At 46.0% G+C, this 16,467-nt stretch overlaps 1 protein-coding gene across 14 annotated transcripts in view; it reads left to right on the forward strand.

Annotated features, from left to right (window-relative positions):
• The window catches only part of FBXO16 (F-box protein 16), a 65,441-nt gene that overhangs the window by 47,314 nt on the left and 1,660 nt on the right, over window positions 1-16,467 (forward strand). For 2 of the 14 annotated variants that reach the window (XM_081496772.1, XM_081496789.1), the window contains exons 8-9: window positions 10,664-10,789; window positions 11,000-11,227. The exons of 2 other annotated variants lie outside the window; for them this stretch is intronic. In XM_081496772.1, the coding sequence (XP_081352898.1) occupies window positions 10,664-10,789; window positions 11,000-11,101 (228 nt within the window). In that variant the 3' untranslated portion in view covers window positions 11,102-11,227. Of the gene's footprint in view, window positions 1-512; window positions 2,547-7,644; window positions 8,070-10,663; window positions 10,790-10,999; window positions 11,228-16,467 lie in introns of those variants that run through there. 10 more of the 14 variants (XR_014055749.1, XR_014055761.1, XM_081496780.1 and 7 more) reach the window with 8 other exon arrangements.

The following is a 16,467-nucleotide window of genomic DNA, read 5'->3' on the forward strand; positions in this document are numbered from 1 at the left end:
CCTTGAACGCTGGCATTTCAACTACCTGCTCTTCAGTTTCATTTATTTGTAAAATGGAGATGTTAATACCTCCCTTTCTACCTCACACAATTTCCTTGAGGTTCAAATGAAATATGGTTGTGAAAGTGCTTTGGAGACAAAGAAATGTATTTATTAGGAGTAACTCAATACTTGAGGGGTTGCATGAGGGGGAAGGTGGTGAAACTGGGACAGCTCAATAAATCCCATCCAGTCCTACGATTTTATAAAGTTGTCAACCCTGTGGACTGTAGCCCACCAGGCTCCTCTGTCCATGGAATTCTCCGGGCAAGAATACTGGAGTGGATTGCCATTCCTTTCTCCCAGGGATCTTCTCAACCCAGGAATTAACCCACATCTCCTGCTTGGCAGGTGGATCCTTTACCACTGGGCCACTAGGGAAGCCCTTTATATTCCTTAAATAAGTTGAACTAGATAGCTTTTTCTGCTGTTCTAACAACTCTCACTCTAGCGGTATCTTTTTTCCTCCCTAGATCTCCTTAAATGCAGAACCCAGGGCCTCCCTACATGTTCCAGCTCACCTTGCTTGGTTTCCTCACCAGCCACTGGGCCTCCCAGCCACTGAAGCAGCAACAAAAACTCTCACACGGCATCTCCAGAGGCTCTCTGGACTTCAGTCATCACCCCAGGCCTTCCAGCCGCAGCTGATGTAAAAAATGTGAAAAGATTTTTCCAAAAATGACAAGCTGCTGTACACAGAGACTTGGATGTCACCTGGCTCCTCGCTTAGAAATGGCTTAGGAATGTTATTGTGAAAGCGAGTCCTGCGGTATTTCAGGAACAGGTATTCACCGCACAAATGTTGACATATTTATAAACTTAGGAATGTGATGATAGATACCATGGAGTGGATAAAGGGACATATGATAGTGTCCTTGGTGAGGTTGGCTGTGTGAGGCCAGGTCCAAGAAGGATATAACCAGCACATCCCCAAGGCTCCACAAGCGGTTTAGTGATGAGACGATTGACCGTGGTGTGATAGTTTGCTGGGGCTGCCGTAACAAAGTCTTAGTCCGTTTAGGCTGCAGTAACCAAAGTACCATTGATAACTGGGCCTCCCTGATGTCTCAGAGGTAAAGAAACAGCATGCAATGCAGGAGACTTGGGTTTGATCCCTGGGCTGGGAAGATCCCCTGGAGAAGGAAATGGCAACCCACTCCAGTATTCTTGCCTGGGAAATCCCATAGACAGAGGAGCCTGGTGGGCTACAGCCCACAGGGTCACAAAGAGTTGGACACGACTGAGTGACTAAACCACCACCACCATTGATGAGTGGCTTAAAAACAACAGACGTTTATTTTCTGGAGGCTGGGAAGTCCAAGATTAAGATGCGGGTAGGGTTGGTTTCCTCTGAGGCCTTTCTCCTTGGCTTGCAGACGGCTGCCTTCTCCCTGTGTCCCCACAGACCGTCTTCCTTCTCTGCATGTCGATGTCCTAATCTTCTCTTACTGTGTATGTGCTAAGTTGCTCAGTCGTGTCCAACTCTTTGCCACCCCATGGACTGTAGCCCACCAGGCTCCTCTGTCCATGGGGTTCTCCAGGCAAGAATACTGGAGTGGGTTGCCATGCCCTCCTCCAAGGTGATCTTCCGGACCCAGGGATCAAACCCACATGTCTTATGTCTCCTGCATTGGCAGGCAGGTTCTTTACCACCAGTGCCACCTGGGCCTCTTATTATAAGGACACAAGTCAGATTGGATTAGGGTCCACCTATATGACTTTGTTTAACTTTAATCACCTTTTTGAAGACACTCTCCTAAGACAGTCACATTCTGAGGTCTTGGGGGTTAGAACTTCAACATAGGAATGGGGGGTAGGGGTTACAACTCAACCCTTAACTCACACTGTGGGCAAGGTAAAGAGAATCAAGACGAGATGGAGAAGCCACTGGGAACTATTTACAGCAGAAACCTCTATCATCCTTGGGCCTAGAGAAACTGAAGAGAAAGGGTGTGCTATTCCTAGAACCCATCCAGAGCTGTGGTCATAGGAGAGGGGCCACCCAGCGTGGGTGCCATATGACAGAGGAGGGCACCCATGGTGGAGACCAGGGTCTGGCAGAGAGGGAGGGAGAAGACCCACCGCTCTCTCTCCCTGCCCTTCACGCTCCGATAGTGCTTCCCTTTGGTCAAGAGCCGAGAAAGCGGAGCTGAGAACGGGGAAGCCTGGGGGCTGCAGCTTGTAGATATCAGGCTCTGAGGCAGGGAACAGGCTGACAAGCGTGGCCAGGGGTGGGAGGGAAGCGGTAGGATTTGAATGGGACGATGAAGAATCACCAGCTCAGTGGAGAAAACAAAGACATTTCCAAGGGAGGAATTAATTATGCATGCTCAGGTAACATAAATGGGCTTTAAAGTGTCATCAGAAAACAGAAAATGCTACTTAGCTGCAAAAAATATTAGTCATACATTCAAAACTGAACCACGTATTCATGTAACCATTTCCAGTCCCAGAAGTTACTATTCTAAGATACTTGTTTGCAGAGGTAAAGCAGAATGATAGAAAAATACGTTTGTCAATCTTGTCGTGTTGAACACTTATGTTCTTAAAATGGGATGGGAAGTATTACTGGAACTGTTTTGGAATAGAAAGCAGCTCTCTGCCTCAGGAGGGTGCCTGTGTGACCCATCAATGGTCACAACATCTATGAACTGGGTACGTCCCCTGTGTTATCGCGCCAGGGCTGCAATAACAAAATACCATAGGCTGGTGGCTTCGGCAACAGAAACTTGTTTTCTCACCACTCTGGAGGCTAGAAGCCTGAGACCCAGGTGTTGACAGGGTGGATGTCTGCTGAGAGCTCCCTTTGGGTTGCCTTTTCAGTGTGTGCTCACATGGTCTTTCCTGGGTGACTTTGCAGGGGGAAAAAGCGAGGGGGACGGAGGGAGAGAGAGAGAGAGTGCAATCTCTTCATGTCTCTTCTTCTTTTTTTTCCCTAAGTTCAAATCATCCTGATTTTATGATCACAGAAATACTACAAATATCCACAGTTGGTGAACACCATTGTAACAAATACAGATAGAAGGATGGATAGAGAGCTATATAGATAGTGACTGTAACAGGAATAGGCTCAATCTGCACATTGCTGTTTTCAAAGTGTAGTGTTGAATTTAGTGTTACTTGAATTTTTTAAAAAATTTATTTGACCACACCAGGGCTTAGTTGCGGCATGTGGGATCTTTAGTTGCAGCATGTAGGATCTAGTTTGCTGACCAGGGATCAAACCCAGGCCCCCTGCATTGGGACACAGGCTTGATCCCTGAGTCAGGAAGATCCCCTGGAGGAGGAAATGGCAACCCACTCCAGTATTCTTGCCTGGAAAATCCCATGGACAGAGGAGCCTGGTAGGCTACAGTCCATGGGGTCGCAGAGAGTTGGACACAACTGAGCGACTTAGCACATACTCATGCATTTCCTTAAAGGCCCCATGTCCAAATACAGCCCCTCTGGGGGTTAAGACTTCAACATATGAGTTTTGGAGGGGACCCAAACATTCAGTCCATGACATCCCGCGTAGTGATATGAAATAGGTGACATTTGATATGTTGATACTGATAGTAGTTAAATCAAGAAAACTTCATTGACATTCTGGCTGTGTACCACAATCTCCTCTAGGCTCTGAGATTATAGGTAGAAGGAAAAAAAAACTGCCTCAGTCTTTAATGAGTTTATAACTTGAAGAGAGACAGAGCAGCTGTTAGAACACAGTGGTCACTGCCAGGAGAGCTTGAGCATTTGTGCTAAGTCACTCGGTCATGTTCGGCTCTTTGCGACCCCATGGACTGTAGCCCGCCAGGCCCCTCTATCCATGGGGTTCTCCAGGCAAGAAATTGGAGTGGGTTGCCATTTCCCTCTCCAGACCCAGGGATCAAACCCACGTCTCTTGGGTCTCCTGAACTGGCAGCGGGTTCTTTACCACTAGTACCCCTGGTGGCTCAGATGGTAAAGATTTCACCTGCAATGCGAGAGACATGGGTTCTATCCCCAGGTCAGGAAGATTTCCTGGAGGAGGGCTTGGGTACACACTCCAGAATTCTTGCCTGGGAATAAATTCCATGGACAGACAAGCCTGGCGGGCTACAGTCATGGGGTTGCAAAAGAGTCAGGACACGACTGAGCGACTAACGCTTTCACTTTCTGTTCAGTGCCTCCTGGGAAGCCCCAGAGCACCTAGATAGGACAAGTCAACCACTCCCTGGGGGCTGCAGAAGTGATGTGCAAGCAGAAACAGAGGATGAGGAGTATTGGATAGTAAACACGGGGTGGGACAGACAAGGGGGAGCATTCAGGATTGAGGAAGACAATACACAGAACTAGGGTGACCAGGATCCTGGTTTGCCCGGGGCTGTCCTGGTTTTAGCACTAAAAATCCCACATCTGGGAAAGCTTGGGGTCACTGAGCCTTATATGTAGAGGTTAAATAGTGCAATAGAGCTGGTGCACGGAGGAGGAGAGTTGCAGCAGGGTTGATGGGGAAAAAGCTGGAAAAGTAGTCAGGAGCCCAAACAGGAACTGAGCCATGCTCAGGAGATAAGGCTTTCCTTTGGAGCTAGTTGAGTACTCAGTGCTGCCGTGCTGTGCTTCCTCCATCAGTCATGTCTGACTCTTTGGACCCCATGGACTATACAGTCCATAGATATTCTCCAGGCAAGAATACTGGAGTGGGTAGCCTTTCCTTCCTCCAGGGGATCTTCCCAACCCAGGGACTGAACTCAGGTCTCCCTCATTGCAGGCGGATTCTTTACCACCTGAGCCACCAGGGAAGCCCAAAAATACTGGAGTGGGTAGCCTATTCCTTCTCCAGGGGATCTTCCCCACCCAGGAATCCAACCAGGGTCTCCTGCATTGCAGGTGGATTCATCACCAACTGAGCTGCCAGGGAAACAAGTAATCAGTAAGTGATCTTACATAGGGGAGCAACTTGCTGATACCAGATTTTTTTTTTCTACAGCAAATTATTGTAATATTTATTTAGTTAGTTATTTTCTGTAATCTGCAGTGTGACTTTATTTATTTATTTTTAAATTTTTATCAGAGTATAGCTGCTTTACAATGTTGTGTTAGTTTCTGCTGTACACTTTGCTGTACATACTATTTGTTCAGTAGTGTCTGACTCTTTGCGACCTCATGGACTGAAGCACACCAGGCTTCCTAGTCCTTCATCATCTCCTGGAGTTTGCTCAAACTCATGTCCATTGAGTCGGTGATGCCATCCAACCATCTCATCCTCTGTCGTCCCCTTCGCCTCCTGCCTTCAATCTTTCCCAGCATCAGGGTCTTTTCCAGTGAGTTTGGCTTTCCAGGTAGCCAAAGTATTGGAGCTTCAGCATCAGTCCTTCCAATGAATATTCAGGGTTAATGTCCTTTAGGATTAACTGGTTTGGATCTCCTTGCTGTCTTTTTTTGGATGTCCTTCCCATCTAGGGCACTAAGTAGAGTTCCCTCTGCTCTATAGCAGATTCTCATTAGATATCTATTTTATATATAGTATCAATAGTGTGGGGCTTCCCAGGTGGTGCTGGTGGTACAGAACCTGCCTGCCAATGCAGGAGACTAAGAGACACAGGTTCAATCCCTTGTTCAGGAAGATCCCCTGAAGGAGGGCATGACAATCCACTCTGATATTCTTGCCTGGAGAATCCCACGGACAGACGAGCCTGGTGGGCTACAGTTCATGGGGTTGCAAAGAGTCAGACACAACTGAAGGGGCTTAGCAGGCATGCATGCAAATCAGTAGTATATATGTGTCAGTCCCAATCTCCCAACTTCTCCCATCATCCCCAGAGACTTGCATTTAGAAAGAGCTCTATCTGCTGGGTGATGAGGAAGAGGGACGACATTGAGGGCCATTCAGGAAGCCATGGTGGTTTTCCAGGGAACAGCGATGGAGAGTGAAAGTAAAACGATGGAGGGAGATGGAGAGACCCAGAGGATTCAGAATGTCTTAAGGAGGAGTAACAGGCCTTAGATATACATGTATGGGAGGTGAGAGACAAGGAGCAGTCAAGGATGACTCCCAGGTTGCTGGCTTAGGCAACTGGAAAAAGTCTTGGGAAGTAATTAAGACGGTTTGGAAATACCTTCCCCACTGCACCCTGTGTGAGAATACAAAACAAAGCAGCCTTTCTTCTGCTTCCCAGACAGCTCTTGGTGACCTAAAATCTCAGTTATTGTGCAACTGCCCCAGAGGTCTCCGGCCCTTGCAGCCAGGAGACTTACAGCATGCCCAGGTTAGGGACTCCAGTACTCTTGCCTGGAAAATCCCATGGACGGAGGAGCCTGGTAGGCTACAGTCCATGGGGTCACTAAGAGTCAGACACAACTGAGTGACTTCACTTTCACTTTTCACTTTCATACATTGGAGAAGGAATGGCAATCCACTCCAGTGTTCTTGCCTGAAGAATCCCAGGGATGGCGGAGCCTGGTGGGCTGCCGTCTGTGGGGTCGCACAGAGTCGGACACGACTGAAGTGACTTAGCAGCAGCAGCAGCAGCAGGTTAGGGAGGAGGTTTGGGGTAAGAGGGGGAAGCAGAGGGGCATTTATGACGCTAGATACTTCCTCAAGGTCTGGGTACTCTGTCTTGTTTAAGCTTCACGAGGATCTTACCAGAGAAGGAGGTGGGGACTGTTATTCCCATCTCAGAACTGCTGAATGGGGATAAAGTAACATGCCCTGGGGGCCACGGACACAGAGCACCAGAGCTGAGCTTTAAACCCAGCTGTGGGAACTTCCCTGTTGGTCCAGTGGTTGAGTCCACCTGCCCATGCAGGGGACATGGGTTCGATCCTTGGTCAGGGAAGATTCCACAAGCCACAGAACACAACTGCTGAAGCCCATACGTCCTAGAGCCTGTGCTTCCCAACAGGAAAACCCACCACAGTAAGAAGTGTGTGCGCCACAACTAGTGAGTAGCCCCCACTTACCACAACTAGAGAAAAGCCTGTGCTGCAATGAAAACCCAGTGCAGCCAAAATAAATAAATAATTTTTAAAAAAAGACTCCACCTCCCAATGCAGGAGGTGTGGGCTCGATCCCTGGTCAGGAAACTAAGATCCCACATGCTACAGGGTGTGGCCCAAAATTATTAAATAAGTAAATTTTTTTAAAAGATATATTAAAAAAAATTAAAAACCCACCTGTGTCTGACTCTGAAGAACGGCTCTTTCCACCAATGAGCTCCCTAGTTTCTACCCAATTGGATATGTGGTTGGTGTACTGTCATGCCTTGATTCTGTCTTTATTCAGCAGTCCAGCAGGATGCAGACAAGGTAAGGACTCTATCTCCTTCAGGGCCCTAAGAGGCCAGTTGAAGGTTGCTTGCCTGATGGAGCAAGGTTTGCAAGAGAGCATCTTCACCCTCTGTAACTGGTCCCCATGCTGATGAAACCTGCAAAACTCCAAAAGCCATACTTTCTGTATAATTATCTTTGTAAGCATCAAGGCTATGGAGACAGTGTGCCCATCAATAGCCTGTTTAGGGAGGTGGAGAGGTGTGTGTTAGTCGCTAAGTCATGTCTGACTCTTTGCGAGCCCACCAGGCTCCTCTGTCCATGGAATTCTCCAGGCAAGAATACTGGAGTGGGTTGCCATTTCCTTCTCCAGAGGATCTTCCCCACCCAGGGATCGAACCTGGGTCTCTTGCATTGCAGGCAGATTCTTTACCATCTGAACCACCAGGGAAGCCCAGAGGATTGGGGGAAGGAGATGAAACTCAAGAGACAGGTAGCCATGAGCAGGATACTACACGGAAGAAAGGAACACAGGAGGAGTCTCCAGGGCCTCCCTCCCGAAGATGGGAGTGTACAGCAAGCTTGTCTAAATCTCCAAAGCGACTCTGGAAAACTGACAGCCATGAAAGTGGTCCCGACAGGGAGGCTGCCGTCCTAAGTCAGGGACCTTCTAGAACTGGAGCCTTAAAAGAAACCCGAGGGCCAACCCGAGCTCCTTTGTAACCAGCCACACTTATATTTTGATGTGAATCTTGACCTAATTCCTGCAGAGTCTTAATAGATAATCCATCCATTTTGCACATGTCTTCTATTGTTATTTCTGCATGCGTTTTGTTCCTCTACCCCTTCTAGATTGGGATTTCTTTAAAAGACCCTAGCTTTACTCTGTCCATGTTTTCACATGTTCTTTTACCCAGTAGACACGTGACTGGCGTTTATTGACCTTGGAGTGAAACGGTCATTTCTCAACTACCTTCTTTATTGACTGACACTGGCAGAGAAAGGACACAAGAGGGCACTCCTTCCCCACTTATCTGAGTTCAGGGCCCTGCACCTTTTCAGCCCTTTCAGGTCTTGAAAACTGAGACAGGACAGACATTGATAGAAAACATGTTTTTAAACTAATTTGGGGGAGTTTTGAATATTTACACCGCCACACTTATGGAAATCTTTTTTCAGCTCAAGTCTTCAATTCCATTTGAATCAAACAAATATTCACATAATTTTTGAAGAATTTATAATCTAAGGAAGAAGCATCTATTTAAAAAAACCAACCAAACACTTTATATCCATTAGTATGGTTCTTATTGAAAACGCAAAATAGCAAGTGTTGGCAAGGATGTGGAGAAATTGGAAGCTTCCTGTGTTGCTGGGGGGAAGATAAAACGACAACTGCTATGGAAAACAGTATGCTAGTTCCTCAAAAAAATCAAACATAGAATTACCATAAGATCCAAGCAACTTCACTTCTGGGTATATTGAAAAGAATTGAAAGTGGCAACTCAAAGAGCTGTTGGTACACCCATGTTCATAGCAGTATTATTTGCAATAACCAAAAGGTGGAAGCAACCCAAGTATCCACTGACAGATGAATGGATAAACAAAATGCAGTGCAACATATGCATGGTCATGTCCAACTCTGCTATCCCATGGACTGTAGCCCACCAGGCTCCTCTTGTCCATGGGATTCTCCAGGCAAGAATACTGGAGTGGGTTGACATTTCCTTCCCCAGGGGATCTTCCCAACCCAGCAATTAAACCTGAGTCTCCTGCATTGGCAAGCAGATTCTTTACCACTGAGCCACCAGGAAAGCCTGTAACATACAGTGGAGTAGTATCAAGCCTTAAAAAGGAAAGCACTCCTGACACATGCTGTAATGTGGATGGCAAAGGACAGCGTGTGGTTCTACTTATTGGAGGTCCCTAGAGTAGTCAGATTCATAGAGACAGAAAGTAGAATGGGGGTTACCAGGGGTACCAAGCATTTATTTTATTTTTAAAACCAAGACTGTATCTTTTAAATTATTTGTTTATTTGGCTGTGTCGGGTCTTAGTTGCGACTTGTGCGATCTGCATGGTGCCACGCAGCATCTTTCGATTTGGTGCACAGACTCTAGTTGCGGTACATGGGCTTGGTTGCTCCGCAGCATGTGGGACCTTAGTTCCCCAACCAGGGATTGAACCTGCATCCCTTGCATTGCAAGGCAGATTCTTTACGGCTGGGCCACCAGGGAAGTCCCACCAAGCACTTAATAGATACAGAATTTCGATTTGGGAAGATGAAAAAGTTCTGGGGATGGATGATGGTGGAGGTTGCACAACAATATGAATCTACTTAATTCTACTAAAACATACATTTAAAAATGGAAGAATTAAAAAAAAAAAAGTACAGAGAAAGATGTGTCTTTAAGCCCAGTTTCATGTACAGCCTTATCTCTTGCCAATCTCTTGCCAAAGTGCCTTGGAATAGTGAAGACCCTCAAGACCATGCATCATGCATGTTGGTGAGGGAGGGAGCCAAAGTTTCTCAACATGGCCCCTGCTATGACCAGTGTCCCACCTATCTGGGCTCCTGGTTCCATCCACTTTGGTGCTGGGACCACACTACCTCAGTTTAGCCTCTTTCAGGTGCCTTACATGCTTCACCCCACACTCCCACACGTAACCACTCGTCTTTACACCGTTAGCGTTGGACTCAGCCCTATTCCTCTCCTTCATTTCACTAAACACTTTCCTGCAAGTTCCATGTGTGTCTCTCTTTTGTCCTTTAATATCTCCCTCCTCTCCTTAAACCAGGAAACCCGGTCTCAGCCTTCACCTCATGGCAATTTTACTCTCATGGTGTCTCGGTCCAGTCTGGGCTGCCAAAGTAAAATACTGTGGATCAAGGGGCTTAAAAACCACAGACATTTATTCCTCACAGTTCTGGTGGCTGGAGTTCAAGATAAGGTGCCACAGGTTCCGTGTCTGGTTAGGCCCCATACCTCCTTCCTGTGTCCTCACCTCTGGGGTCTCCTTTATAAGGGTGCTAATTCCACTCATGGGGCTTCCCGGGTGGCTCAGCGGTAAAGTATTTGCCTGCCAATGCAGGAGAAGCAGGAGGCTTGAGTTTGATCCCTGGGTTGGGAAGATCCCTTGTAGGAGGGCATGGCAGCCCACTCGAGTATTCTTGCCTGGAGAATCCCGTGGACAGAGGAGCCTGGTGGGCTACAGTCCATGGGGTCACACAGAGTTGGACATGACTGAGTGAGCACACACACACGCCCCATCTGGTGACTGCTGCCGAAGCCTGTCCTCTCTAGCTGCTGTCTCCTTTGCCTTCTATACACTGCCGGGTTCTCCAGCCCTGGTTCTCCTCCGTGCCTTAATCGTGGTCTGTTCCTTGAATCTGCAGCCACCTTCTGTTTACTCTGTGGACATTCTTGCGGTCTTGCCTGAGAGGTGCTCAGCTCTGTCGGCTTCACCCAATTTTGATGACGACTCCCAATCTGTATCCTCGAGGACAACCACCCTCCCTCACGTAATCCTCTCTTTCCCCCGATTTATAGGGTGTTTGTGCTTTGGGTGTTCTGCCAGCACTTCACACTCAGCCGCTGAGGCCGTCTCATTTATTTCCTAAACATGAGATGGGGCGGGAAGGGTCTTAGGGACTTCTGACAGGGTTGCTCCACTCAGCTTCATGGTTGTGGGTGGGTGGGGGGGATCACTTAATTTCTCAATTTCCTTACAGAGGAAGAGATTTACTTCTCCAAAAATCCTACATGTGAGGAATAAGAAAAAAGTAATCTGGGGACTGCCCTGGAAGTCCATGGTTAAGACTCTGTGCTTCTAATGAAGGGGGCACGGATTCACTGATCAGGGAGCCAAGATCCTGAGTGCTGTAACTGAGACCCAGTGCAGCCAAATAAATGAATAAATAAAATCCCCCATGCTGAATGGTATGGCCAAAAAAAAAAAATACGTGTGTGTGTACTGTAAGGAAAAATACACAGGTGCCAATGAGTGGCAGAAGCTGGGAATGAGAGGCTTTGCCTTCTCCTGAGTGCACCATCACACAGAAGTGGAAGTTCAGGTGGTCTAGAAATGCTTGTGCAAGAGTGGGTGAGCTGTCGGGGTGGTCTGCCCCGCCTGCTGGCATGGAGACACAGGTTAACTCCTAGACCTGGCATATTCTACCCCACTTTGTCTAGCAGACTCACTTACTCATCAGTTGTCAAAGAACTAAGAAGTTATATACTCTCAGAAAGGTGCAATTCTAACCCAGTATGACTGAAATAACCTTAACAAAACAAATACCACCAACACCTTCAATTCCTATTATGATGGTTCTCAACCCCAATATACTCGAGGGGTATGACACTCCTATGACTGTGCTGATGATTCTGGGAGAGTGCATAAAAATCCGGGTGAGTAACGTGATCTAGAATTTGGGAGGGCATGCACCCCGAGTTGAAAAGGATGGCTCTATTACAAGATCATCTTATGGAAAAGCCCAACTTTATTTATTTATTTATTTACTCCTTTGCTAAATCATTGAAACACTAATAACTGAGTTTTTCATGAGCCCCCACCCACTTGTCATTAGTGTATTTAACAAAGATACCATCCTTTTGTACTTAAAAATGTTGTTTCTCTTTGAGACTCCATAAGGGATTCTAAAGGTGAACAGGATCCTTGCAATTAAGGAAACTATAATGTAACAGGAACGTTTCTTACAGACAAAAACAGTTGGAGGGACTTCCCTGGTGGTCCAGTGGCTAAGACTCCCTGCTCCCAATGCAGGGGGCCAGAGTTAGATCCCTGGTCAGAGAAGTCGATCCCACATGCCACAACTAAAGATCTCTTTATGGGGATCCCTTTTTAAGATGCTACATCTTAAAAAAAAAAAAAAAAAAAAATCCCACATGCAGCAACTAAGACCCGGTGTAGCCAAATAGATAAATAATTTTAATTAAAAATAAATAAATAAAAATATAAAAGATTTCCGGATATTTCTTATGTTCTTTTATGTTTGAAGAACACTGTTGTATACCATTCTGTTTTTTTTCCATGCACTTTTCATAGCAATATACAATTATGAGTTAGAACAAGAGATTGTTATGATTTTAGAGGTTTTCACCAAGTAGAGAGTTGATTTGTTCCTTTAAGGCTGGATGGGATTTGTATGCAAGGCATGGGCCAAGACAGAGTTCCAGGGAGATAAATTGTTTATGCAAAGGGAGGAAAAAAAAGCAAATGTGAACAGAGATTAGAAAACTTTTTCTGAAGTCAAGGATTCATGAAGGGGAGTAGTAGTGATAAGGTTGAATAAACTCTGAAGAAGAGGCCAAAGTATTTACTTGGGAGGGCAGTGTTTTCTCTAATGTGCCATGATGAAATTTTGATATATTTCATTCCGTCATCCCAAAGAGAAACAATTTTTAAGAAAGAAAAAGACCATATCTTTAACATTGTAATGATGGCAACTACCAGCCCGAGTGCCTGGGAGAAAACCAAGCTGTTAAAATAAATACGACCTGCAATTGCCAAATCTTTTATTATTTACTTGCTGCTTGTTCGTCCAATTTGTCATCAGTTAATGCGAGCAGATGGGCTTCCCTGGTGGCTCAGACAGTAAAGAATCTGCCTGCCAATGCAGGAGACACCGTTTCAATCCCTGGGTCTTCTTCAGGGGGAAGACCGCACCCCCACCCCCACCCCCACCCCCGGAGAAGGGAATGGCTACCCACCCCAGTACTCTTGCCTGGAGAATTGCAGAGGAGCCTGGCGGGCTACAGTCCATGGGGCTGCAAAGAGTCAGACATGACTGAGCACTTCAATGCTAGCAGATAAAAGTTTGGATCCTTACTATAGAAAAACAAATGGGGCAGGGGGACTTACAAGTTGAGGAAATTCTACCCATTAAATGTTCTTTTCTTTATGAATTGGGGAAGGGTCACAAGGGCAAACCACCTTGGTTCAGCTCATGGAACATCAGACTTCCCAGAGAAAACGGATTAAGTCCCACTGTCAACTGTGGGAAATAAGGCCCGGAAAGGATAAAGGTGTGCTTTTAGGCAGATTACTTTGGTAACTGTATACACACTGGATTGTTGAAGGGAGCAACCAAAGACAAGAAGACAAGTTAGGAGATTACAGCAGTAAACAGCAGTAATCCAGACTGGAGATGGAGTAATAGGACCTTCTCTCTAATCTACTCTGCTTTATGTTATACACATTCTTTTCACAGGCACTCCCTAAAACAATTATTGAGAAAAGAAATGTCATTTAAAAAAACAAACAAACAAAAAGATGGAAGTTTAATTTAAAAGATGGCTATGTGAGCAATATTTTTTGTTTTCATTTTTATTTATTTCTTTGACTGCACCAAATCATAGTTGCAGCACTTAGGATTTTCAGTCTTTTAGTTGCTGCAAATGGGTTTTTTTTTTTTTTAAGTTGTGTTATGGGAACTCTTAGTTGCAACATGTGGGATCTAGTTCCCTGACCAAGGATGGAACCCTGGCACCCTACATTGGGAGCATGGAGTCTTAGCCACTGGACCACCAGGGAAGTCCTTGTGAGCAATATTTTTTTAAAAAATTGACAGCACTTAGTGAGTAGTTGGTTGGTGGGGTAAAGAGTAGCAGGGGAGAGGAATCCATGGTGATCTCAAAGTTTTTGAACTTGGACATTTGGGAGACAGTTGCTGCTATTAACAGATGCCTAGAGGAAAAGCTAATTTGGAGGGGGGATGTGTAATGGCAAGTTTTCTTTATCTTTTGCAATAATTTCAAAGTTAGAGAAAAGTTATACCAAAAGAGGGACCTCCTTGCTGGTCCAGTGGCTAAGAATCTACCTTCCAATGCAGGGGACACAGGTTCAATCCTGACCCCTGGTCTGGTAACTAAGATCCCAGGTGCTGCGGAGCAACTAAGCCCGTGCACTGCAACTACTGAGTGTGTGCACTGCAATTAGAGAAGCCAAAGCACAGCAATGAAGATCCAATGCAGCACACACACCCCCGCAAAAAAAAAAAAAGAAAAAAATTTATACGGAAAGAATAGTAGAAGATATTTGAGATATGACTTTCACCCTTGTCTCAGTAATGCCCTTCTTAAGAAAAGGACACAACGTAGGGCCACGCAGTGCACTCAGCTATCACATCTTTCAAATCTCCTTCCATCTAGAAAAGCTCTGTGATTTTCCTTTACTTTCACGGCTGTGACATTTTTTAATATTACAGGCCATTCTGTAGGCTTGTCCCCCCATTTGGGTTTGTGCATGGTTTTCCTCCGTATTAGACCCCAGCAATGCATCTCTGATCGGAGTGTCACAGATGTGACTGTGTTCTCACTGCATCAACAAAGTAATTTATCTCATTACTTGTCATGTTAACTTCACGGTTTGATCTTAATCTGTATCTGCCAGTTTCCTCCATGGTAAAGTGACTCCTCCCTCCCTATCTAATGACTAAAATACACTGTGAAGAGATTCTTTGAAAGGGTGCTGGTTTTGTGGCAGTACCACCTCTGCAGTTGTATTGGGCCCTGCACTTAGAAGGGTCCCAAGTTTGGTTTATTTTTGCTCATTTCTTACAAAGAAAGAGGGAGAGAAAGAATGGGCAAAGAGGAATACGTTCAACTTTAAAATTTTTTTAAATTATTACTTAAAAAAGTATTTATTTATTAGGCTGCACTGGGTCTTAATTGAGGTATGTACGATCTTCAGTCTTTAGTTGCAGCACTAGAACTCTTAGCTGTGGCATGTGGGGTCTAGTTCCCTGACCAGGGGACCCGAGACCCCTGCATTGGGCGCATGGCATCTTAGCCACTGGACCACCAGGGAAATCCCTCCCAATTTTTTATTATTTATTTATTGGCCCTGCTGTGCTGCTTGGGGATCTTATTTCCCCAACCAGAAATTGAACCCACTGCCCTTGGCAGTGAAAGCTCAGAGTCCTAACCACTGGGTGTGGGCATGCGTGCATGCTAAGTCCCTTCAGTAGTGTCCAATTCTTTTTGATCCTATGGACTGAGCCTGCCAGGCTCCTCTGTCCGTGAGATTCTCTAGGCAAGAATACTGAAGTGGGTTGCCATGCCCTTCTCCAGGGAATCTTCTCAACCCAGGGATTGAACCTGAGTCTCTTAGGTCTCCTACATTGGCAGGCAGGTTCTTTACCACTAGCAGCACCTGGGAAGCCCTCTAACCACCTGACAGATAGGGAATTCCCAACATTCAAGTTTTGACTTGTGACATTTGAGTTGCCAGGATACCTAAGAGTTAGAAGAGCAAGACTAGGGCTTGGGAGGGAAATCTGGGCTGGAGATCAAGGCTGGGGAGTTACATGCACAAAGGTGGTGATTGTAATGGTAAGCTCTCCAAGAGAATTAGAAAAGAGGAACTGGCGAACTAACCTTTAGGAACGTGCACAGATGCAGTATAGAAGCAGAAGGGGAGCCTGCAAAGCACCTAAAGGAATGCATTAGAGAGAGAGGGAAACCCAACGGTGCAGCATCACAGAAACCAAAGGAAAGGAGGTTTTATAAGGAAAAGAGCCATCAGCCACGTGAGTAATGCGAAGAAGTTAAAGGAGACGGCTGACCAAGGAAGGAACCCTAGTTCTGATAACTAGCCACAATGAAGACATTCGCTGTTCTTTCTTGTATGCATTGGACAAACATGGCGGGGAGGGGTAGTTAGGATGGTGAGGATGGGGCGGGGAGTGGTTAGGGCATAGTCTTGAGGATGGAAAGGGTACTGCCAGGGCCAACGTCCTCGGTATATCAACTGTGTGCCTGTGTGCATGTTCTGTCATATCTGACTGTTTGTGACCCCATGGACTGTAATAGACAGGCTCCTCTGTCCATTGGATTTTCCAGAGAAGAATACTGGAGTGGGGTGCCATTTCCTACTCCAGGGGATCTTCCCGACCCAAGGATCAAACCCACGTTTTCTGCATCTCCTGAATTAACAGGCAGATTCTTTACCACTGAGCCACCCGGGAAGCCCTTTAGAAGAGTCAAAGGCTTGGTTTAATGCTGTTGAAAATTTTTTTTAATTTAATTTATTTTTAATTAAAGGAGAATTGCTTTACTGTATTGGTTTGGTTTCTGCCAAATCTGGAGGAGGGAATGGCAACCCACTCCAGTATTCTTGCCTGGAAAATCCAATGGACAGAGGAGCCTGGCCGGCTACAGGTCACAGGGTCGCAAGGAG

This window comes from Giraffa tippelskirchi, chromosome 1 (assembly GCF_054371585.1).
Source record: "Giraffa tippelskirchi isolate mGirTip1 chromosome 1, T2T-mGirTip1v1.2.pri, whole genome shotgun sequence".
In the NCBI taxonomy this organism is placed as follows: Eukaryota; Metazoa; Chordata; class Mammalia; order Artiodactyla; family Giraffidae; genus Giraffa; species Giraffa tippelskirchi.